Here is a 24,160-nt window from a genome sequence, read left to right on the forward strand (position 1 = left end):
AAAAGTGTAAGGGCAGGGCTCTAGCACTTAGTCCTTTACCTCTTCCCTGATTTTTTCATTTTGTAATACCAGTTTTTTACACTCAGTCTTCTAAGCTCTGGCTTCTGGGGTGCTTCTTGCCCTTGTTACTACTCCAGTCCCTTGAGATGAGCAACACAGATTTGACCCCTCAGAATCACTGTACTATTTAAAAAGAAAAAGGATAAAAACATAGACTTTGTAGAATAATTTTAAGCTTTTTACTTTCTTCTCACTTTCACTTAAACCTCTTGCTATTCCCCATATTTCTTTAAGTATTTCCATGTTGATTTCCATATTGGGGTTGTTCAGCCTGGAGAAGAGAAGGCTCCAAGGAGATCTTATAGTGACCTTCCAGTATCTGAAGGCGCTACAAGAAAGCTGGGGAGGGGCTTTTTACAAAGGCTTGTGTTGATAGGACTAGGGGCAATGGCTATAAACTGGAGAGGGGCAGATTTTGACTAGAGATAAGGAAGAATTTCTTCATTATGAGAGTGGTGAGGCACTGGCACAGGTTGCCCAGGGAAGCTGTGGCTGCCCCATCCCTGGAGGTGTTCAAGGCCAGGTTGGATGGAGCCTTGGGCAGCCTAATGTAGTGGGACCTGTCCCTGGCCGTGGCAGGGTGTTGGAACTGAATGATCTTTAAGGTCCCTTCCAACCCAAACTATTTTATCATTCTGTGATTCAAATAATGCAGTTGTTGTTAACAAAGATACAGCCCCAATCAACAGACTTCAGCTTAAAAAGAAAATAGTTTCAGTAAAAAAAAATCTCAGTTTTCTCAAGGAAAGCTGAATATTATAACTATTTACACAGTTTTAGTCTTCCTTGCCTGTTCTTGCAAACTGTTAAAAAAATGCACAAGTATTTACAGCTAAAAAAGTCTTCAGAGTTTTGGCCCTGAATACTGTTTGCACATGCATCTTGGCTTTATGGCAGCCAGAATTTATCCTTTATTATTCTGCTAGCAGATAACTGACTTACCATTGCCATAAAAGGGACAGAGCTTCAAGCACAATATGAAAATTCCTGAAATGTTTGAGTCTACCCTCACTTAGATGATTTTTCCCTTAATATGTGCACTATGAATACAAACTATTAATGCACTAATTTTTCTTCAAACTTTTGTTCTAATTCTTTACAGCCCCGTAAGTCCATCCCAGTGTAATTTTTCAGCCTTATTTGGGTTTCATTACAATCATAGGGTTTGTTTCAATGCTTCCAGATTGTCAAATATTTCAATAGAAGGCTTCAGTAGACTAGAAAACAAGTTTTCTTCCACTAGATAAACAACTAGACTAATAAGACCAAAAGGCTTAGAATATCCAGTCAGCACATAGCTATCCAGTGAAAATGGGCTAATGGGCTAATTTGTTCTATCTCTTAGCTACAACTGAAATATTTGTCATGACAAAGAAAAAAAGAAAAAAGCCCTTCTCATTCTGGTATCTGCATACTAAACTAAGGACCCCATAAATTATCTAATAAAGTAGAACCAGCTAAAAGCAAATACATTTCCCCCTAAGTCAGCAATTATTTGCATAAAAGGTTACATTCTTCACTTTGTATTTCCAGCATGAATATCTATAGAAATAATGCTCAGGTAAGAACAGTATCAACTATATTAGTGAATTAGAACACTTTCATCCTCTAAACCATTTAGAAATGCTCCTCTACTAGGTTCATGTTCCAGTGTTAAGACGACATCCTACAGAAGGCATAGGAGAGGGCAACTTGGCTAGAAGGAACTTTGAGCATCTTGGTGAAAGCACAGACCTCCAGTGTAACCAGAGAGATTTTAAATCCCACAGCAGCTGAGACAAACATGGGCAGAGAAATGGTTGGATGCTGCTTTCTAAAGGTTGCAGAGGAGATGCAGTGTTAGGTGCATCAAGTCATTTTCTTCTAGTGAATGCTAGGCAACACCACCAGGCTTCAGGCATCTTTTAAAGAAGTTCAAGATCTAGCACTGATTCGTGGCTTTCATCACATCCCCATTCAGAGATGAAGAAGCATCTGCAAACTCGAGCTCTTCAGCACAGTCTGCAAATTCCAGCTCTTCAGCCCGTCTCTTCTCCTCCCACTGGGCTGCCAAACTTCACCTAAAAACTTAACTCTGCTTCCCACTTGCAGCATTTGAAATGTTCTTTGAGGTATACATTTATTATCTACAGACAGGATAAATTATAGTTTGTCTCAACCTATAAAAGGCTCTATTACTTCTGAATACAAAACATCTATCTCACTAGGCTTTTTATTAAAATATGATAGTTCTTCCTACTAATACTTGTAAATCCCTGATCTAAGGGCTGGAGCACCTCTGCTACGAGGACAGGCTGAGAAAGTTGAGGTTGCTTAGCCTGGAGAAGAGAAGGCTCCACGGAGACCTTAGAGCAGCTTCCAGTACTGAAGCAGGCTACAATAAAGCTGGGGAGGGACTTTTTACAAGGGCATGGAGTGACAGGACAAGGGGGAATGGCTTTAAATCGGAGAGGGGGAAGATTCAGATTAGACATTAGGAAGAAATTCTTCACAATGAAGGTGGTGAGGCACTGGCACAGGTTGCCCAGAGAAGCTGTGAATGCCTCCTCCTTGGAGCTGGTTCAAGGCCAGGCTGGAGAGGTCCTTGAGCAGCCTGGTCTGGTGGGAGGTGTCCCTGTCCGGGGCAGGGGGGTGGAACTGGAGCTTTAAGGTCCCTTCCAACCCAAATCATTCTATGATTCTATGATTCATTCTTTAATTCTATAATTTTGATAATTTCCTCTGCCAGTTCCCCCCCCAGAAATCTTGAAAAGCTTCATCTCAAAATTCAGTCTCTGTAGCAGCTACTTGCAGATGAAAGCCACAAAAAAGATGAAAGAAAATGAATTATTACTTTGCTATTTGTTTACTCTGCACACTTGACAGCACTTTGTGTTTTGTCCTTTACATTGTTCTGTTGAAGATGCACACCCTTCCTCAGCCCCTGTAAGAGGCTCTTTGCCAGCAGCACTAAAGGTGAAGGCAGCAGGAGCACACACACAGAGAAAAGGCAGAGGAAAGGAAGGGAACAGAGGATGTTTAGTAGTTCTTCTCTTGGATCCACCCAAAAAAAAAAACAACCCTGACCTATATAAAATTCTATAAAAGTAGCCAACTAACTTTGCTAAAAACCCAGTTATGCTTTCTGTTAATTAGGTTGGCACAATGTTGGAAAATCTTACCCCATTTATTTCAGAGCATGTGTGAGGAGAGCATCCTTTTGATATTCTGCATGAAGGTAACATGAGAAAAAAATAAAAAGAAAAAATAAAAAGAAAATGCTTCTTTTTCCAACTGTTCTCTGGCTTCCCTCAGTTCATCTTTTGCCATGTCTTTTTTATTACATTACTATAGGGTAATCCAGGCCAAAAAATAAAAGAGGGTTTTTGTGGTCTGTGAGGCAAGGCTGACTCATTTCCACCCAAGAGGATTCCCAGGCTCCCGGCTCCCACGGCACCTGCCGCCTGCTCCAGCACCTTGCACCACAACTGCACCGATACCACAGAAACATCCCAGCATGGGTAGAAAAGCAGGACTACAATTCTCATTTGAATCCATAAGTCAAAGCGTTTAGACACTTGATGACTTGGCATATTGGTGTTGAAAAGGAGTATTTCCCATGACCACCACACAGCCTCGTAAGCTAAGAGTTAATACAACCTTAAGGCTTAGTAGACGTAAGAAGGAATTTCTTCACAATGAGGGTGGTGAGGCACTGGCACAGGTTGCCCAGGGAAGCTGTGGCTGCCCCGTCCCTGGAGGTCTTCAAGGCCAGGTTGGATGGGACCTTGGGCAGCCTGGTCCAGTAGGAGGTGTCCCTGCCCATCCCAGAAGCATTGCAACTGGATGATCTTTAAGGTCCTTTGCAACCCACACTATTCTATGATTCTATCACTCTATAATTCTATGATACAATTACATTTTTCTCAGTACTAAACAGGAACTTAAAGCTAAAATGGACATAAACTTTTTCTATGATTTTTTTGATCACCTTTTATCTGTTTGCACCTATCAGAGACTAATAATGCTTTCTTTATATTTTCTACTTCTCTTCTTTATTAAGAACACGTTTGCTGTTTTCTTTCCTGCAATTCACTTCAGATTAGAAAAGCATAATGATAGTAACTGACATATTGACAAGGTTTTAACTTGTTCTGTGTTTTATTTCCAAACCGTAAAAGACACTGCTATATAAAGACTCTTGGAGGACTAATGTCACATACTTTTCTGATGTATTCAATCACCAAGAATAAATCCAGCCACTCACAACCCAGAAGATGAAAAATTTATCTTCCCACAAACATGATTAAATTGCAGCAGTACTTCACACCTCCAGCTACTCACTAAATGCACAGATTGCTATTCCAGTTGGGTCACAGCCCATGCCCAAATACTTCCCTTTGACAAAATCATAGAATCATAGAATGGTTTGCATTGGAAGTGTCTCACCACCCTCAGAACGAAGAATTTCTTCCTAATGTCTAATGTAAACCTCCCCTCTCTTATTTAAAGCCATTAACCCTCATGCTATCAGTACGTGCCATTGTAAAAAGTCCTTTCCCAGCTTCCCTGGAGGCCCCCTTCAGGTACTGGAAGGTCATTCTAAGGTCTCCTCGGAGCCTTCTCTTCTGCAGGCTGAACAACCCCAACTCTTTTAGCCTGTCCGCATAGCATAGATGCTCCAGCCTCTGATCATCTTCGTGGCCCTCCTCTGGACACATTCCAACAGTTCCATATCCTTCTCATGTTGGGGATTCCAGGACTGGACACAACACTCCAGGTGGGTTCTCACAAGAAAGGAGTAGAGGAGCAGAATCATCTCCCTTGACCTGCTGGCCAAATTTTGCAAGGTGTTAAGGGCCTTTGTGATGGGAAACACAACGGAAATTCTGGGAAGGGAGCATTATGTAACTTTTAAACACTGATGAAGTAAGTCAATTTATTCTCATGTTGAGGTTGTTGAATCTTCCTTTGTTTAGTCTGGTTCTATAAAAAGAACAATATTCATAAGCTTATCCCTAGAGATGGTTTCTGACATTTCTAAACAATTGTCTTAGCTGCCTGCACCAACTATCCTACATTTCTCTACGTGAACAAGGCAACAGACAGTATATAAACGTCAGCTATTACACAAGCTAATGACATCCGAGGATTATATACACCAGGCAGAAGAGCTGCAATGAAACACAGCAGTGGTCTTGCAGGCATTTGATACACACAAGCGCTCAGAAACAAGAACTGTGCTACTTGGGTTGACAGTCCAGGAACGCACTTGCGTGTGCTGACGTTCGACAGCTACCACCAGGAATGAAGTTCATGGAGATGAGTCAGGACTAACTGCTCAAGGAGGAGGGACCACATTCTCCAGCACAGCTGGCAGCAAACAAGCACTTGTTCCCAAAACATAAGGATGTGCTTCCCCAACATGAGAAGGGTATGTCTCCAACATCAGAAGGATATAGAACAGTTGAAATAGGTGTAGAGGAGGCCACGAAGACAATCAGAGGGCTGGAGCACCTCTGCTATGAGGACAGGCTTGGGGTTGTTCAGTCTGGAGAAGAGAAGGCTCTGGGGAGACCTTAGAGCAACATTCCAGTACCTTACAGGGGCCTCCAAGAAAACTGGGGTGGGACTTTTTACAAGGGCCTGGAGTGATAGCACAAGTGGGAATGGCTTTAAACTGGAAGGAGGAAGGTTAGACATGAGGAAAAAATTCTTCACAATGAGGGTGGTGAGGCACTGGCACAGGTTGTCCAGAGAGCTGTGGCTGCCCCATTCCTGGAGGTGTTGAAGGCCATAATCATGTTGAAGGGATAATCTTTAAGGTTCCTTTCAACCCAAACCATTCTATGATTCTACGAAAACAGCCTATCCTTCCTCTCCCGACTCTCTGTGCCATGATGCAGTGGAAAAGGAAGCCAGAGGCAAAGGAGAAGCAGAGAGAAAGGACAGCAGGGACCAGCACGGTCTCCTGGGAGCAAGGAATTACCACGCCTGCCTCCTTGCTCCCAGAAGTGCCCATGCATTTTTTTTCTACATATATATTGACCAAATCATTCTCCGTTGCTGGGGGTGAACAGATGAACGCACAACTCCCCCTTCCCTGGAGAGCATTCCTCACTGATGGGCTGGAAGGCCACCTTCCTGCCCACTTCATCGTAGTTCTCTGTGGTGTACTCTCAGCTCCTTTAGGTCTCACATTCCTTCCAGCCAACCCACCTCACTCCAACAGGAATAAAACAGAGTGCTCTACAGCTCTTTTTGAGACACTCCTCCACCCCACCATAGCCTGGCAGGGCGAATTGAACCCCGCTTCTTTGTGATGCCTTCTAGCCCAAGAGGTACTTAACTTATTGAAAGTCATTCAGCTCTCTCCTTCTGGCTGCATTTTCTGAATTGAAGCAACAGTATCTCCATCCTGGACTAAAACCTGATGGGGTTTGTTAGATGTGCTCTTGGAATTGACAAGTCCTTCAGGACATGCAGGGATAAGAATGTCAAACGACCTTAGTGGATATACCTCTCAACACTGAAAACAGTAGTAGCCCTTGATACGAATGGCTGCAGAAGGCAGGAGCCCAGCCCAGACTTATTTCACTAGCAAAAGCGCATCCAAGTGAAGTGCTGTCAGTCATTCAGACTCAGTTATACAACTTCTTTTCAGACACACACCAAAACCCCAGGTCATTTCTGCTCTCAGTTTATCTGCCCCGTACCTTTTCATCTCAATAAAGCATGTCTTTAACAAAAAAAAAAAGGAACAGAAAAGTCATTCAGACTAATTGGAAGCAATTTATTTTTTTAACTTTTGGCCTAGAATTGCACGTGTTGTACTGCAGCCCCAAATACAATTTAAATAGGAGGAGTGACACAAGGAAGGTGTGAGGGTGTCAAAGCAAAGCCACTGCCTCACTATACATGAGACACTATCCCCCACATGGGGCTTACTCAGGGACAGGAGCTTCCTGGCCTCCCACCAGTGTGTTCCCAGCTGCCACCACATGCTTAGCTCAAGTAGTACTGGTGGAATCAGCATTGCCCTTGTGGAAAAAATTATGCATGCATTTATCACTGTTTTGACTTCTCCTAGTAGCTGGATAAAGTTTGCTCTCAGCTCCAGCCCAGCTCCTGTTTTACTAACACTAAAAGTGGAAAGGGTGATGAGTAGGGTTCTCAGAGAGACCACTAAGCCCACCACCGAGTGGCAATAGATTGGGCATCTCCTCTATTTCCCCAGCATCACATGGCAGTCAGCGCACTTGTGCCCAAGGCAATTGTCCTAGGACTCAAGCGTGGCTGGAAGAACTTACTCCATTGCAGAAAGCACAGGGACTGGTGCGGCAGCAGCATCAAAAAAGTACTGAAACATGAGACCGGGATTTCTATGGCATTGTCATCTCTCAACCAAGCAGTACTAATGTTAGGAAATGGACTTTCTTCAAAGGAAATGGCAGCCTGAAGAGTGTCAGAAATGAGAGCCCCTGCAGAGACCCATCAAAACAAGCTGCTTCTGCAACCGTCTCATGGGAGTAGTTTCTCAGCCTGATCTGGAAATATCTTAATCTACTGCTCTGTCTCCCACTCTGCTGTCCTTATAATTTGAAAATTAATCTCCTGAGAAGAGCATAAAAGAGTAGGAAAGCCCAGATTAGCTATAATTACCATTTTAATTATAATCGGTTGATGTGAAAAACACTGAGCTCTCAGTGCCACATCTGGATGCATTTTATAGTGCCACATTACATACAACCTGTGGGAGCAGCTCCCTTCTCTGTACTGAGGCACATGATCCCGACAGTAGCTGGCTGAAGGCTGGCTTTGCTACGTCAAATGCCTCTGTGAGAGCAGTCCTTCCAAATCTCCTTGTATGTATTTAATCATGGATGTGTCAGTGATAAAAACAATTTTTCACTCTGCCAGCCCTGTTACACTGCAGAATCACCACCACCAGAGCTGCTTCTGCTGCATTTGCATTCACAGGCACAGTCTCACATCTCAGTTACCCCTGCACAGCCACGATGGACATACGAAGAAAGACTTTTCACTGGGAGGGTGATTGAGCAGTGGCACAGGTTGGCCAGAGAGGTTGTGGAGCCTTTATTCTTGGAGACAGCCAAAACCTGGCTGGACACAGCCCTCAGCAGTCTGCTCTGACTGGGAGGCTGGACTAGATTTCCAAGATGCCCTCAAGTCTCGGCAATTCTGTGATGAAGGTCACAGGGTAATTAAGAACATGGCAAGTCTGTGCCTGCACAAATAAAATTTATCTAAAAATCTAGCTAATATAAGCTGTTCTGGGGCAAGAGACAACCCGTATCAATATTTTAGGAGAAAAACTGTTGCTTCATTCAGCCTACTGCCAACAATACTGCACACAACCTTACCTACCACACACTCTTCTGTTAACACAGCTACTCTTGAAATGTAAACAGTGGGGATGCGTTCATCTGAGGACAATGCGAGCACTGGGCCACCTCTGCTAGCTCTCCAAAAGCAAAAGTAAGAGGTCCTGCCCAGGTATATAATCACATCATCCAGCCACAACCACCCAGAGGCATCAGCACATCTCAAGGACCTTCAAAGAGCAGCCCCTAGACCACCACCCACGTCTGGTGTGCTGCCGGCCAACAGCAGCCTCTATCGTCTTTTGGGTAGCGACAGGCAAGAGCGTGGAGCTGGGAACAATGACAACAGAACTGAATTGATTGAAAGGCCACCCATGTACAGCTGAAAGTTTATCTAAAGCAACAAAACGGCATGGAGTAAAATTTCCACAGCAGACTTCTGTTTCCCAGTGGTGCTAGTGAGGAAGTGCAAATCCACAATCACCGTAGCATAGAAATAGAGGTTAATTATGGAGATAACTTCATAATATAATTAACAGCTCCAGAGTATGTTTTAAGGAATCTTGATTGTAATAAAACAATTTATCCAGCACATAAAGGACACTTCTAAAGCACAGTCTCTTCAGCATTGCTATAGAAGATCTGAAATTGTATGAGTAATATTGAAGTTTGTATCTTCCCTAAGTAGTTTTCTGTCTTTGACAACCATGGTTTGCCCAATGACTTCATTTTACAGAGCAAGATGAGAACATATCTCACAGGCAGATATTTATACCTCCAGGAATCACCAAATTCAGAATTCAAACGTGGATAATTTACTTCAAAAGATTTTAATTAATTAAAACTAACTGCATCCTGAAAGGAAAACCGTTTTATCAGCTTAATATCACATAATGGGTGAATAGCTTCAGAGGTACATCACCCAGTGATTTACTACAATCCAAGCAAGCTGATACTATCAACCTAGGAGCTATAGATAAGACATCAGAAGTTCAGTGCACTTCTTACTTCAGCTGATTCAATGCCTACATACCGTCCCCATGGTCACACAGAGATATCATAACTCAATATGGAACGTAATTTCACTTAAAACTGCAGGAAAAAGCTTTAAAACAATCCTTTCTGGTGCTTCCTTTACTGATTATTAATGCAAGATCCTGAATTTACAGCAGAAAGTACAACAAAAATCCATCTGCCCATCTGCAGCCCCGGATGTCACTACTACAGCACCAACCTAATCAAATGCAAGAAACCAAGGAGACACCAAAAAATTACTTATTTCAAATTATTATGTCAACTGCTTTTTACTTAGAGGTACAGAAGGAACTGCACAAATACTCCAGGAGTGCCGGGAAAGAGTCCTTTAACTTAAGGACAGTGGATAGCTAATATCTCAGTGACAAAATTAGCTCCCCGAGCAAAACTTTCAGACTACTTGAATACTTTCGATTTTAAATGTCCGTGGCTGAATCTGCCTCCATCGGGAAAGGTGCCAGAAGCCAACTTTTAACCATTAACATCAGGAGCCTTCCTGGTCTCCAGCCTCCTGCCCATTGCAGGGGGTCAAAAGGCAGCGAGCACAGCACTTTGAATCCAAACAACCAATTATATTGGGTTTGGCCTTTCTTTCTTTCCCCCCTCCCTACAGAAGTTCATCTTTTGGATTTTTTGGTTTGGTTTTTTTGCGTTTTTATTTACCGTGGACACACAACTTGCTGCTTTTAAGCCCCGGGTGAGTGCGTGCTTTATATTCCTTCCCCAGCTATCCCACGGCTCCAGCCCGGACCCTGCAGCCCGTGGGGAGGCTGAAGCCCCTCACTTGGGCCACCCAAGCATCCCCACCAAGCCCACCTGCCTACTCCCCTCTTTGGAAAGTGGAGACCCCGAAAAGCAGGAGCAGAAAGCAGGAATGGGATCTCGCTGCGCTTCCCATCCCATCCCCTGTGAAAGGGTCCCCCGTGGGCATCCCCCATCCCCTCCGTGGGATCCCTGTCCCACATCCCTCTTGTGCGATGGGCATCCCGCATCCCGCATCCCCCCCCCCCCCCCCGTGGGATCGGTATCTGCATCACCGCGTTGGGATACCCATCCCGCATTTCTCCTGCGGGATCCCCATCCTGCATCCGCGCCCCCGGCCGTGGGATCCCCATCCTGCAACCCCCGAGGAGAACCCCCTTATCCCACATCCCCCCCGTGGGATCCCCTATCCCGCATCCCTCCTGTGCTATTGGCATCCGCATCCCCCGTGGGGATCCCCTCCATCCCACATCCCCCCATGGGATCCACATCCCGCATCTCCCCCGTGGGATCCCCTATCCCGCATCCCTCCTGTGCGATTGGCATCCGCATCCCCCTTGGGGATCCCCCCCATCCCGCATTCCACCCACCCCCCCCAGTGGGTTCCTCATCCCACATCCCACCACCACCACCGTGGGATCCGCATCTCCCCGTGGGATCCGCATCCCCTCGTGGGATCCCCTGTCCCGCATCCCCCCATGGGACCCGCATCCCGCATCTCCCCGCGCACTCACCGCGGCTGACACGGCGCTGAGCTCGGCGCTCAGCAGCAGCCCCAAGCCCAGCCAGAGCCTCATGCTGGTCCCTGGGCGGTGAGGGGGGGGGAGGCACAGTGTGGGGCTCCGGCGGCCCCACTTGTGCGCTTCTCCCCTCTCCGGCGCCTGCAATGCCTCAGGGGCGAGGGACTCGCCGCCCCGTAACCGATGGGCGGCGGCAGCCCCCTCTCCTCCCCCCGGGCGGGGACCCTGGGAGGGCGCAACCTCGCCCGCTCCCCGCAGGCTGCAGTTCCTACTCCTCCTCCTTCTCCTTTTCCCTGCCGCGGGTGGGTGGTGAAGAGGGGGGGGGGGCAGCAGCGGGCGGCTGCTTTCGAGCCCCACCGCCACCGCCGCCGCTGCCTCCCGGGAGGGCACCGGCAGCCTCAGAGCAAAACGGTGCGGAACGGGCGCGGAGGGGACGGGGCGGTGGCTCTGCCCGACACGGCGGGGTCCCCGCCCCCGCGGGTGGCTGGGGGGACGCGATACCCCATCCCCCTTCTTACCCCTATACCCCTTCTTACCCCTACCCCCCCTTCCTACCCCGTCCCCTTCTTCCCTCTTCTTACCTCCAGTTCTCTACTTTCCCCCATCCCCCTAACTTCTTTTCCCGTGCTTCCCCATCCTCCTTCTTACCCCTCTCCCCCTTCTTACTTCTCTCCCCCTTCTTACCCCTCTCCCCCTTCTTACCCCTCTCCCTTTTCTTGCCCCATCCCCTTCTCACCCTTCTCCCTCTTCTTACCCCCCTCCCACTTCTTACCCCATTCCTCTTCTTACTTCTTTTCCCCTTCTTCACCCATCCTCCTTCTTGCTCCTCTCCTACTTCTTACCCCTCTCCCCCTTCTTGCCCCTCTCCCGCTTCTTACCCCATCACCCTTCTAACTTCCTTTCCCCTTCTTCCCCCATCCTCCTTACCCATCTCCCACTTCTTACCTCTCTCCCTCCTTCCCCATCCTCCTTCTTACCCCCTCCCCCTTCTTTCCCCATTCTCCTTTTTACCCCTCTTCCCCTTCTTCCCCTATTCTCCTTCTTCTCCCACCCCCCTTCTTACCCCTGTCCCTCTTCTTCCCCTTCTCCCCCTTCTTCCCCGCTCCCTCTTCTTACCCCTCTTCTCCTCCTACCTCCATCCCCCCTTTTCCCCCTCTCCCGCTCTCCCCTTTCCCACCTCCCCCCCGGCTCAGCCCTCCGATGCAGCCGATCCCTGTCCCGGCAGCGTTGCCGCTGCTCCCGGAGCTCCGCCACGGGACTCGGAGTTCCAAGAGAGCTTTTCTCTTCCTTACAGGGGCTGCCGTAACCCCCCGGGTGGGGAAGGAGCGAAAATGGATATCTCGCAGCTTCCCAGCGCACGTATTTTTGTTTGTCAGTAAGTAATTCCGCTCGACGGGCTTCTGGAAATAACTTTATTATTTAAAGACGTATTGCCACCTTTAACGATGGAGTTTTATCACGTGGTGCTTGTTTTGTACTGGCTTTAAAACAATATCCTGCTTATTCACCTTTCCCTGCAGGAATCCGGGGCTTCTGCTGATCCTGATGGAAGTCGCACTGTCAGCCGTCAAAGTGGATGCTGTAAGTAAAATGCCTTATGCCTTTTACTCAGGAGAAAGGAGGAAAAAGCAGTTTCCTTGGCACCAGAAAGTGAGGAACTGCATTTTTCCTTTGCTAGATGGTTTATTTATCACTCTGTTAAAAGAAACAACTTACAAATCATCACTGCAAGCCTTACGGCTTACTGCCTTTGGCAAAATGATGTTTAGCACACAAGAGCAAGTCTTTAGGGTCAGGTTGTTTGAAGTATTCCACCGTTACTTTTGCTCTGATTGGGTAATTTGTTAAAGCAATAGTAAAGCAAGCCCCAGAATGTCTTTATTTTAGTAAAAAAAGCACCAAGACAGTTGAGGGGGTCAAAAAATGCCGTGCTATGAATACCAGGCAGTACGTTGGAAGAGTTAACCTGCAGATGAAATGTCTTCAGTTAAGCACAGACCTCATTTGAGGACTGAGAAGCTGAAGCTATGGCTTGATTTTATGAATCAGAGGCATGTTTATACATAAATTGTTGTTGTTTAAATCAACCTGTTAAATCCAAACCCAAATACTGGTGAGTGGTTGCAAGAACTCAGTTGAGGTGTTGATGAGAAGGTATTAAATTCTTAGGTCTTTGTCGCCAGGATGTGAAAGAAGCTGAAGATAATGTATATATAGGAACGCAGTATTTGCCTGTTACGCAGCTTGGTGGCTTGAATGGAAAGATGGCTATAAACTGGAGAGGGGCAGATTTAGACTAGACATTAGGAAGGATTTCTTCACTATGAGAGTAGCGAGACACTGGAACGGGTTGCTCAGGGAAGTTGTGACTGCCCCATCCCTGGAGGTGTTCAAGGCCAGGTTGGATGGGGCCTTGGGCAGCCTCATCTGGTGGGAGGTGTCCCTGCCCATGGCAGTGGGCTTGGAACTGAATGACCTTTAAGGTCCTGTCCAACCCAAACTATTGTATGACTCTGTGATTGTCATTATTGCAAGTAGGCTTTGGATCAGGCCTGGATACCGCAGGCTGAACGGTTGCTAAGGCTTGGCTTGTAGGTGCATTTGTCATCCACCAAGTGTGGTAGGGCTCTGTGGTCATGTGCAAGTGGAACCTTGGTTACATTTTGTCAAAAACTATCCTACTTGTACTTCAATCCTTGCGTTTGCAGCTTTCGTTTGGTTTTTATGGCTTTGCACTCCTCAGATATCTGATGTGATTACACCTTTGTGGTGAGATGACATAATATATTAAGAAATGGGAAAGACCAGGTTTTTTGTAGCAGGTGATGTGACACATGATCATTGTGCATTCGAGCTGCAGTTGACGAGTAGGGCTTGCATGACTGGTTGGCCTCTCTCATTGTGGCTGAGCGAGAGATAGCAGGCTGGGGACCAACAACCTCATGGGAAGGGATGCGAGTGAGGACCGCAAGTGTCACGTGCTACTTTTCTTTGCCATGTTTTGATAGAAACATCATTCTGTTGAGTAGCGCAAAATAGATGATAATATTACCATGCACTATAGACACCAGAGCAGACTGGTGTTAACGCAAGTGATTTAGGACCAGGAATGAAATCACTGGGATCAGCTGATGCGAAAAGGCAGCATTTGTGGTGTGACTCTTCTTTTTATGAAGTTGTGTTGTGATATGTAGAGCACGATATCTGAGATTTAGCTATAGCATGGGTTAATTAATTCTCCTTCGTATACTTGCTTGTAGACCACAAGTGTGGTGGTAGTACTGAGGAATACCGAAGAGGTGTTGGAACTGCCTCAGTTAGTGGATGGAGTCAAGGCATGACTGCTTGCATCTTCACGTACTGGTTTTCCCACAGTATATTGGAAGGGTACATTGGCCTGCTTGGAGGTCTAGTTTCCCTCATTTAACAGTTCTGAAGCTGGTGGTAGGAGATGCGATGCCCTGGAGAATGTGGATGAGGAAGTTTGGTCACTTTTCCTTGAAAAATTAGGGCTGCATTGTCACCAAAATATTTATCCTATCCATCCAGTTATTTTCCATCCATGTGCCACTTCTCTTGGCCAGTACAGGTCTTTCTATAGTTATCTAAAACTACCTGAAAGAAGGTTGTAGCAAGGTGAGTGTTGGTGTCTTCTCCCAAGTGACAGGTGATGGGACGAGAGGAAATGGCCTCAAGTTGCACCAGGGCAGGCTCAGATTGGACATTAGGAAAAATGTCTTCACTGAAAGGGTTCTCAGGCCCTGGCAGAGGCTGCCCAAGGAGGTGGTTGAGTCACCATCCCTGGAGTTATTTAAAAGATGAGTAGATGAAGTGCTTAGGGATTTGGTTTAGTAGTACACAGGTGTGGTTGGGCTTGATCTCAAAGACCTTTTCCAGCCTAGTGATTCTATGTTTCTATGTGGTTAACTGAGTTGGAAAACTGCTTGTTTAAGGTAATCAGTTCCTGAAAAGAGGAAAAGAGTGAGAGCTAATTTTAGCCTGGATCAGATCAACACTTGTGTTCACAGAAACTTAGGCTGGCATGGGACTGGGAGCAGGCAGCTGGAGGTGGAAGGAGGTGGGTGTCTACTCCTTGCCATCACTGCTCTGGTCAAGTGTGTTTGCAAAGTGACAAAGTACTCCACTCTTGTGAGACACCCCACCCCCCCGGAGTATCGTGTCCAGTTCTGGAATCCCCAACATAAAAAGGAACTGTTGGAATATAAATAAATAAATAAAAAGAATACGGAATGTTGGTCTGCTGAGACCACACCTCGAATACTGTGTTCAGTTCTGGACCCTTCGCTACAAGAAGGATGTTGAGGCTCTGGAGCATGTCCAGAGAAGAGCAACAAAGCTGGTGAAGGGGCCGGAGAACAAGTCTTACAAGGAGCAGCTGAGAGAAGTGGGGTTGTTTAGCCTGGAGAAGTGGAGGCTGAGGGGAGACCTCATTGCTCTCTACAACTACATGAAAGAGGGTTGTAGAGAGGTGGGTGCTGGCCTCTTCTCCAAAGTGACAGGGGACAGAACAAGGGAGAATGGCCTCAAGCTCTGCCAGGGGAGATTCAGGCTGGACATCAGAAAAAAGTTTTTCACAGAAAGGGTCATTGGGCACTGGAGCAGGCTGCCCAGGGCGGGGGTGAAGTCTCCATCCCTAGAGGTATTTAAAAGATGGATGGATGAGATACTCAAGGGCATGGTTTAGTGGTTGATAGGAATGGTTGGACTCGATGATCCAGGAGGTCTTTTCCAACCTAGTGATTCTGTGATTCTGTGAATGGGTCCAGAGGAAGGCTAGAAAGATAGTCAGAGGGCTGGAGCACCCCTCCTAAGAGGACAGACTGAGAGCCTTGGGGTTGTTCAGCCTGGAGAAGAGAAGGCTCCAAGGAGACCTTAGAGTGACCTTCCAGTACCTGAAAGGCCTACAAAAAAGCTGGGGAGGGATCTTTTACAAAGGCCTATAGTGCTAGGATGAGGGGGAGTGGCTACAAACTGGAAGGAGGAAGGTTTAGATTCGACATTAGGGAGAAATCCTTGACGATGAGGGTGGTGAGGCACTAGTGCAAGTTGTCCAGGGAAGTTGTGGCTGCCCCATCCCTGGAGATGTTGAAGGCCAGGTTGGATGGGGCATTGGGCAGCCTGATCTAGTGGGACGTGTCCCTACCCATGCCAGAGGCATTGCAACTGGATGATCCTTAAGGTCCCTTCCAACCCAAATCATGCCATGATTCTATGTTTTTATGAATGCAGGCGTATGTGGGAAGCAGCAGCACCTGAGTAATTGCAGGTGGGTTTCTGGCAGTCACATTCTTTATATTGCAACCCTCTTTGTCACATTGAATCTTCTACTATTTGTTACACAGATTATAATAACATGTTATGAAGTGGGTTTTTTTAGTTTGGAATAAAAAAAAAAATTAACAAGTTACTGAAGTCTGTGGGACCAGATTTAAACGTCATAGTTCTACCTGTAAAGAGACAAGGAGAGCAGCTGAGTTAGACAGCCGTATGTGAATGAGTTACAGCTGCTGGAGAGAAGTGTTGTTGAATAAGTAAAATTGAACATGGGAAGAAACTGGGATGAGATTAAGGAGAAAGTCAGGAACGGGGAGAGAGAAAGAAGGGAACTCAGAACATTTAACTGGGTATTTTGACTGGCAGGCTGCTGCTAGCTGTTAAGGAGACAGATGTTTCTGAGCAAAGAAGAAAGCGAGAGGAAGAAAAAGGAGGAGGATGTTTAGGATATGTGAGGATTGGGGAAGAAAAAGCGGTGTCCCTGTCAAGAGAAGAGGCTGCCGGCTGCAGGCTTGAAGAGAACTAAGGAAGAGGAAGTCCCTGGATGGAAATACTAGGAGAGACAGCCAAATGGAGTGGATCAGGCTCCAGTTATCTCCAGCACTTTGGCATACGCGGGCTGGTGATGTTTAGGGCCTCAAATAACTTTGGAACTATTCTAAAATGTAGATTTAAACATTCATCTGGCTTGAGTAAAATTAAATTGTGTTAAGTACCCAAAGTTCAGCCAAGTTTGCAGATTTCATCTCCCTCTTTCTGATGCAAATATATTGCATCCAAAATATAATTCTTGGATTACGTTTTTTTTTTTCTTTTCAGAAAGAATATATCTTCTGCTAATGCTGAGTTCTTTTCCTTTGGGCTTTCCCAAAGCACACTTCTTCCTAAGTGGTTTTGTAACATATGGTGACTTTATTAGTGCCCCATTAGTATATTTTTGAAGTGCAACTAATGAAAGTTATTTTTTTTTTTCAAGCTCTATTCTGGTGAGAGCAATGGCATCCAAGAAAAGAAAGGAATGATTTTCAAATGATAGAAAGAAAATTGAGAGAGATTTAGCTAGAATAACATTTGTAAAAATAACTACAGGTAACAGATCACAAAAGTTAAGAAGGAGCACATATAGATCTGTCTAGAGAGATTTATTTAGAAAGAAAACAGAGTCAAAGTCGTGTATAAGATATATTTTTCTTGACTTCTGTGACATTGTAAAGGGATATATTAGGGTGAATGGCATCATAAAGGGAGAAGCAACAATCCTTAAAAATAGATATAAAGCCAGTCATAATATGTACTTCTTTCTATTAATTTCATATGGAAATTAGATTGCTGGCACAGGTGCTTAAGTTCATGCTCCGAGTTAAAATGTGTCAATGCTCTGTGGCTATCTTACATCCAGGTTTTCCCAGATGTGTCCTGTTTTATTCCATTTGGAAACTTTTGTCTGGTTGAAACAGGAGGATCTTTTTTACATTAGCACAGGATTTCCAGGCTGAAAGAAGCCAGGGTGGAGTAAACACTCGGATCATCCTGCTGGGCATGTCCTCTGAATGCATGCACTAGGATACCATATCCTGGGCTGCATCAAAACAAGTGTGGCCAGCAGGTCAAGGGAGGGGATTCTGCTCTTCTATTCCACTCTTGTGAGACCTTATCTGGAATATTGTGTCCAGTTCTGGAACCCTCAACATAAAAAGAATGTGGAGCTGTTGGAACGGGTCCGGAGGAGGGCTACAAGAATGATCAGAGGGCTGGAGCACCTCCCATACAAGGATAGGCCAAGAAACTTGGGGTTGTTAAGCCTGGAGAAGAGAAGGCTGTGAGGAGACCAAAAAAAACCAGCACTCTGAGGAGCCTCCCAGCACAGCTGATAACTGGATTCAAACATTTTTTGAACCCTGAAAGAATTATTGTGTAGTTCAAGGAAGACTTTTCTATGTTCAGTGGTGGAGCTGTGAGAAAGGGGCAGCTCCATGAAAAAAACATGAGAAGTCCTGAGTGAATTAGGTGGCATCCAGGCAGCTACCTAAGGCAAAACCCATCACTTACACACCAACACCATCAGACACACCTTGACCTGGCAGTGATGTTTCCATGATAAGAGATGCTGCGTGCATCAAGCTGTAGATAGGCAACAGGAGGGCTGCCTAAATCGGACTTTTGTTTTCTCTTCACCTATCAGCATCCCATGTGACCAGCAGGACCGGGAAGTGATTGTGCCACTGCACTTGGCATTGGTGAGGCTGCACCTCGAATATTGATTTTAATTTTGGGCCCCTCACTACAGGAAGGACATCGAGGTGCTGGAGCGTGTCCAGAGAAGGGCATCAAAGCTGGTGAAGGGGCTGGAGAACAAGTCATTGGAGAGGCAGTTGAGGGAACTGGAGTTGTTTAGCCTGGAGAAAAGGAGGCTGAGGGGAGATCTTATCACTGTCTACAACTGCCTGAAAGGAGGATGTAGCGAGGTGGGTGTTAGTCTCTTCTCCCAAGTGACAGGCAATAAGATGAGAGGAAATGGCCTCAAGTTGCACCAGGGCAGGTTTAGTTGGGTAGATGAGGTGCTTAGAGCTATGGTTTAGTACTGGAAAGGTACAATTGGACTCAATGATCTCAAAAGGTCTTTTCCAACCAAACGATTCTGTGATTCTGTGATATGATGCCAGGCAGACTAACACACTTACTGCAAGTATTGCATATGTGGAAATGTAGTCATGCTCCACTGCTTTAAATTCCTCATTTCTGGTCCTTCCTTTCTTTCTCAAATGCTGTCTACTCCACTCATCAATAAGAAAGTTTCCTCAAATCTCCCTTTCCCTTGTTATTCCTCAAGTTCTTCCTTGAAATTCTTTTTTGCTACCATTTCTATGAAAGCAATTTATATCCTAATTTTTTATTAATTAATCATTCTTCCTGGGAAGATTTCTTTAAGAGCCTTTTCTGCTCTGTTTGTATGGATCAAACTAGTGCAGACTGTGTACAGACATATCCTAACACTGATTCAAGTTATTCATTCAAGAACTAAAGGCGAGTTATAGCAAATCCAATATACTGCATCTCCCTGAAGTTAGTGAGGAGGTGTAGGTTCTCACATGTCCATGTTCTTTAATCTCGCAGTGCAAAGCCATGTGTAGATTGTTTATTCACTTTTTCTTATGGGTAGATCGGAAGCATGCTCAATGAATGTCTGAAATAATATATTCAGAGTAAATCTAATTTTTAGAAGTACTAAATGATCATAGAATCATAGAATAGTTTAGATTGGAAGGGACCTTAAAGATCATCCAGTTCAAACCCCCCTGATATGGGCAGGGACACGTCCCACTAGATTAGGCTGCTGAAGGCCCATCCAACCTGGCCTTGAACACCTCCAGGGATGGGGCAGCCGCAACTTTCCTGGGCAACCTGTGCCAGTGCCTCACCACTCTCATCATGAAGAAATTCTTCCTTATGTCTAGTCTAAATCTGCCCCTCTCCAGTTTATACCTGTTGCCCCTAGTCCTATCACTCCAAGCCTTTGTGAACAGTCCCTCCTCAGCTTTCTTGTAGCCCTTTTAGGTACTGGAAGGTCACTCTAAGGTCTCCTTGGAGCCTTTTCCAGACTGAACAACCCCAACTCTCTCAGCCTGTCCTTGTATGGGAGGTGCTCCAGCCCTCTGATCATCTTTGTAGCCCTCCTCTGGACCCATTCAACTGCTCCATATCCTTCTTGCATTGGGGATTCCAGAACTGTATGAAATGTGATGTATAATACAGTCATGCTGCATTTGTTAGGAGAAGAGACAGAGTTCTGTCAGCTTCACATATTTCTCAGTGGTAAGATGTTGACGCTGAAGAGACAAGAACTGTAACAAGAGAAACAACCATGTAATAAAAGAATCTTGTTATTTTTGTCACCTTACTCTGAAAGTAGCTGAGACGGTTTCAAAAACTCAGCATCACTTTTCCTTGAGCTTTTAAAGTAGCACATCTGGATTTTATTGTGTAGTAATTGCACCACAGGAAGTCGTTATGTACTATGGTACTAAACCTACCATGTAGTTTTTATATTTTGTGCAAAAAAAATTATTTATAGCTCCAAACCAATTTGCCTTCCCCATAATGTAAAGCTGCATTGTGGCTTATTGAGTTGAACTATTGCAAACTAAATTGTCATAAATTTGTTAATTCAGTAGTTCAAAGCATAGTTTGTATTAGTGAATCATTTTGCAGTAATGAATTAGGCTGAGAGAGTTGGGGTTGGTTAGCCTGGAGAAGAGAAGGCTCCAAGGAGACCTTATAGTGACCTTCTAGTACCTGAAGGGGGGCTACAAGAAAGCTGGAGAGGGACTTTTTACAAGGGCATGAAGTGAGAGGATGAGGGGAAATGGATTTAAATGAGAAGGTGGAAGATTTAGATTAGATATTAGGAAGAAATTCTTGATGATGCTGGTGGTGAGGCACTGGGACAAGTTGCCCAGGGAAGCTGTGGCTGCTCCATCCCTGGAGGTGTTGAAGGCCAGGTTGGATGGGGCAGGAGGTGTTCCTGCCCATTACAGTGGGGTTGGAACTGGATGATCTCTCAGATGCCTTTCAACCCAAACTATTCTATGATTGTATGATTTGTTGTTTGAAACCAGACTATTCTTTATTAGTTCTTTGCTTTTGTTTTTCCAAGCCAAAAGTTGGTCAAGGAGTTGAATATTCTTCATATTGTATTATACTGATCCAAGATCTTGGGAGAGTTCAAGTTAATTTAGTAGCTTACAGTTAAGATATCTTTGCTTGCCAAAGAAGGCAGCTTATCTCCTCCAACCTTTCTCCCTTAGGAAACTAGTGCCTTGAGCGATTCGCAGTACCTTGTTTGCTCCTAAGGACCAAAAAGCACCGTGAAATTTGCAGTGTTTCCTGATGTTTATCAAGTTATTCTTTTTAAAATGGCAGCAGCTGGTTGACAGCAGCAGTTGACTCAGCTCACACTGAAAGTATGTGATTTTTATCATGCAGACATTTCTGAGTGACTAAGAACGGACACTGTTGATTCTCACGTGCCCTTTTTTGTCCTTTTGGAAGCTGAAAGTGCTGGTATAAATCATGACCATGCAAGGGTAGCTCCTTGTTTTCAGACCTTAGAAACAATATGCAGCAAGGAAAAAGATCTCACAGAGGTGTTAATGTGCAAGCTTGTGTTTGCATGAGTAGTTGCAGATACTTCATCTGAATCATGTTTTTGCAGCATGATGGCCTTGAGCTGTGTCAGGGGTAGTTTAGATTGGACATTAGGAAAACTTGCTTCACAGAAAGGGTTATCAAGCACTGGCAGAGGCTGCCCAGAGAGGTGGTTGAGTCACCATCCCTGGAGGTATCTAAAAGGCGAGTAGATGACGTGCTTAGGGATCTGATTTAGTAGTATACAGGTGTGGTTGGAGTTGATGATCTCTAAGGTCTTTTCCAACCTAATGATTCTATGATTTTATGATAGCACAGTTTCTCCTCTTCGACAGATAGCAGTGTTTCATGAAGCTACTGCAGTTTCTGAAAACGTTTCCATTTTTGCTTTCGAGCTTGTACATACTGGGAGCAAGGGGAGTCGTGGGCCTGGTTTCCGCAGCAGTAGCACAAGGAGTTGCTCCTGGGAGACAGGAGATGGAGGCTGTGGCTGGGAGGTGGGCAGGGCCCTTACCTTCCTGGGATGTCTTTACAGCACCCAGCAGGTCTAGTCACCAGGGTCAGAACCAGCCTTGGAGGGCTGGGAAGGGCCATGGGGATGACTACAGGCTGAGGGCATGCTGGGACATAGGCCCACAGGTGGAGATGAGGAGGGCCCATGTCTGAGCACAGGCATAGAATCATGGAATAGTTTGAACTGGGAGAGACTCTTAAAGGTCATCTAGTCCAAGATGACTGCAGTGGGTGGGGATGTCTTCAACTCAGTCAGGTTGCTCACAGCCCCATCCAACCTGACCTTGAGTGTTTCCAGGGCTGAAGCTTCTACCACCTCTCTGGGCAACCTGTTCCAATGTTTCACTACCCTCATTGTAAAATGTTCTTCTTTATATCGAGCCTAAATCTACCCTGTTTCAGTTTAAAACCATTGCCCCTTGTCCTGTTGCAATAAACCCTGTCAAAAAGTTTGTCCCTATCATTCTTGTAGGCCCTCTTTAAGTACTGAAAGGCCATAATAAGGTCTCCCTGGAGCCTTCTGTTGTCCAGGCTGAACCATCTTAACTCTCTTAGTTTGTCTTCATAGGAGAGGTTCCATCCCTCTGATCATTTTGGTGACTCTTCTCTGGACCTGCTTCAATAGGTCCTTATATTTTCTGTGCTGAGAGCTCCAGAGCTGGACATAGTACTCCAGGTGAGGTGTCACCAGAGCAGAGTAGAAGAGGAGAATAACCTCCATCGCCTATTGGTCACACTGCTTTTGATGCATTCGCAGACAGTTTGCCTTCTGGGCTACGAGCGGACATTGTTGCCGTGTGTCCAGCTTTTCATCCACCAGTAGCACCAAGTTCTTCTCTGCAGGGCTGCTCTCAATCCCTTCATCCTCCATCTTGTATCGATACTGGAGATTGCCCTGATGCAGGTGTAGGACCTTGCACTTGGCTCTGTTGAACTTCATGAAGTTCGTATGGACCCACTTCTCAAGCTTGTCCAGGCCTCTCTAGATGACATGACTGACCCCAGGCTGCTGGCAGGCTGAAGGAGAAGCCGTACTTCTCTCAGCCATTTTCCCACACAGCTCATTTCACACCACTCTGCAAGAAGAGACCATGCAGCTGCACAAGGAGCTGGCCCTGTGCCTGGGTGGCCGGCCCTGGGGCTTCCCTGGGGTGGGATGGGAGCAGGGCCAAGGTAGGCAGCAGGTCCTGGTGCAGCCTCACCAGCCAGGGGCAAGAAACGCATGTAATGGGAAAGCAGATGTACAAGTTTAAGATTCAGTGGAAATTTCAGGGAATTAGGATGTTTTAGAAGGGTTGGGACAGAATTTCAAGATTGACCAGAGCCTTCTGTATGAAAGGGCGGTGTTGTTCGTCTTTTTCTTCTCCTGACAGAGCAGACATTCCTCAAAAAAGGACTTTTTGTCAAGAAAAAAAAATCGTCATGAATTTACCAATTAATTCTATTTTTGTTTTAGACACATGAGATGAGAATAAAATTTAGATCATATCAGTTACCAAGGCTGTACATTTACTGGGTTATTTCAGGCGTCCTATTTACTCATAGATGATCCTAACCTTTATTTTGAAGTAGCTTTCTGAAGTCAGCAAGTAAAGATCATTCAGATAAATAGGGCTTGGCTTATTTTTGGCAGGTCTTAGCTGCAGATCGTGCCGACACCTCTCACCATTGGCTGATGGAGCCAAGTAAGAAATTCTTTACTCCAACTATCGTTTTCTTTTATGCTTCACAAGACTTTTAAAGGTTCTTCCTTGTCAAAATTACTTTCTGACTATATAATCAGGCTGTACAGAAAAAAGGAATATGAAGCAAAATGTAAACCCTTCTATTTATTCTGCAAATGGGGGGTGTGGATATGTTGGGGTTTTTTTTCTTCTTTTCCTTGTTTGTGTCATTAGAAACAGCGAACCGTCTCAGGTTTAAGCTTTGTCCCAAAGTGCAGCTCTGAGCTTGTGAGTGTTTATGTCCCTGCAGAGGGACTGTTTACAAAGGCTTGTACTGATAGGACGAGGGGCAATGGGCATAAACTGGAGAGGGGCAGATTTAGACTAGACATAAGGAGGACTTTCTTTACCATGAGGGTGGTGAGGCACTGGCACAGGTTGCCCAGGGAAGTTGCCCCATCCCTGGAGGTGTTGAAGGCCAGGTTGGATGAGGCCTTGAGCAGCCTGATCTAGTGGGAGGTGTCCGTGCCCATCCCAGGGGAGTTGAAACTGGCTGATCTTTAAGGTCCTTTCCAACCCAAACTATTCTGTGGTTCTATGATTCTGTGATTCTATGATGTGG

At 45.6% G+C, this 24,160-nt stretch overlaps 2 protein-coding genes across 4 annotated transcripts in view; one reads left to right on the plus strand and one right to left on the minus strand.

Annotated features, from left to right (window-relative positions):
* COL4A1 (collagen type IV alpha 1 chain) overlaps window positions 1-11,049 on the minus strand; it is a 139,213-nt gene extending 128,164 nt beyond the window's left edge. For both annotated transcript variants that reach the window (XM_054076451.1, XM_054076448.1), the window contains exon 1: window positions 10,916-11,049. In XM_054076451.1, coding sequence (XP_053932426.1) covers window positions 10,916-10,978 — 63 coding nt within the window. In that variant the 5' untranslated portion in view covers window positions 10,979-11,049. The remainder of the gene's footprint in view (window positions 1-10,915) is intronic.
* Window positions 10,101-24,160, plus strand: part of COL4A2 (collagen type IV alpha 2 chain) — a 158,231-nt gene continuing 144,171 nt past the window's right edge. The window contains exons 1-3 of one of the 2 annotated variants that reach the window (XM_054076435.1): window positions 10,101-10,116; window positions 12,216-12,296; window positions 12,442-12,502. In XM_054076435.1, coding sequence (XP_053932410.1) covers window positions 12,253-12,296; window positions 12,442-12,502 — 105 coding nt within the window. In that variant the 5' untranslated portion in view covers window positions 10,101-10,116; window positions 12,216-12,252. Of the gene's footprint in view, window positions 10,117-11,207; window positions 11,333-12,215; window positions 12,297-12,441; window positions 12,503-24,160 lie in introns of those variants that run through there. The other variant, XM_054076428.1, reaches the window with a different exon arrangement.

This window comes from Cuculus canorus, chromosome 1 (genome assembly GCF_017976375.1).
Source record: "Cuculus canorus isolate bCucCan1 chromosome 1, bCucCan1.pri, whole genome shotgun sequence".
Classification (NCBI taxonomy): Eukaryota; Metazoa; Chordata; class Aves; order Cuculiformes; family Cuculidae; genus Cuculus; species Cuculus canorus.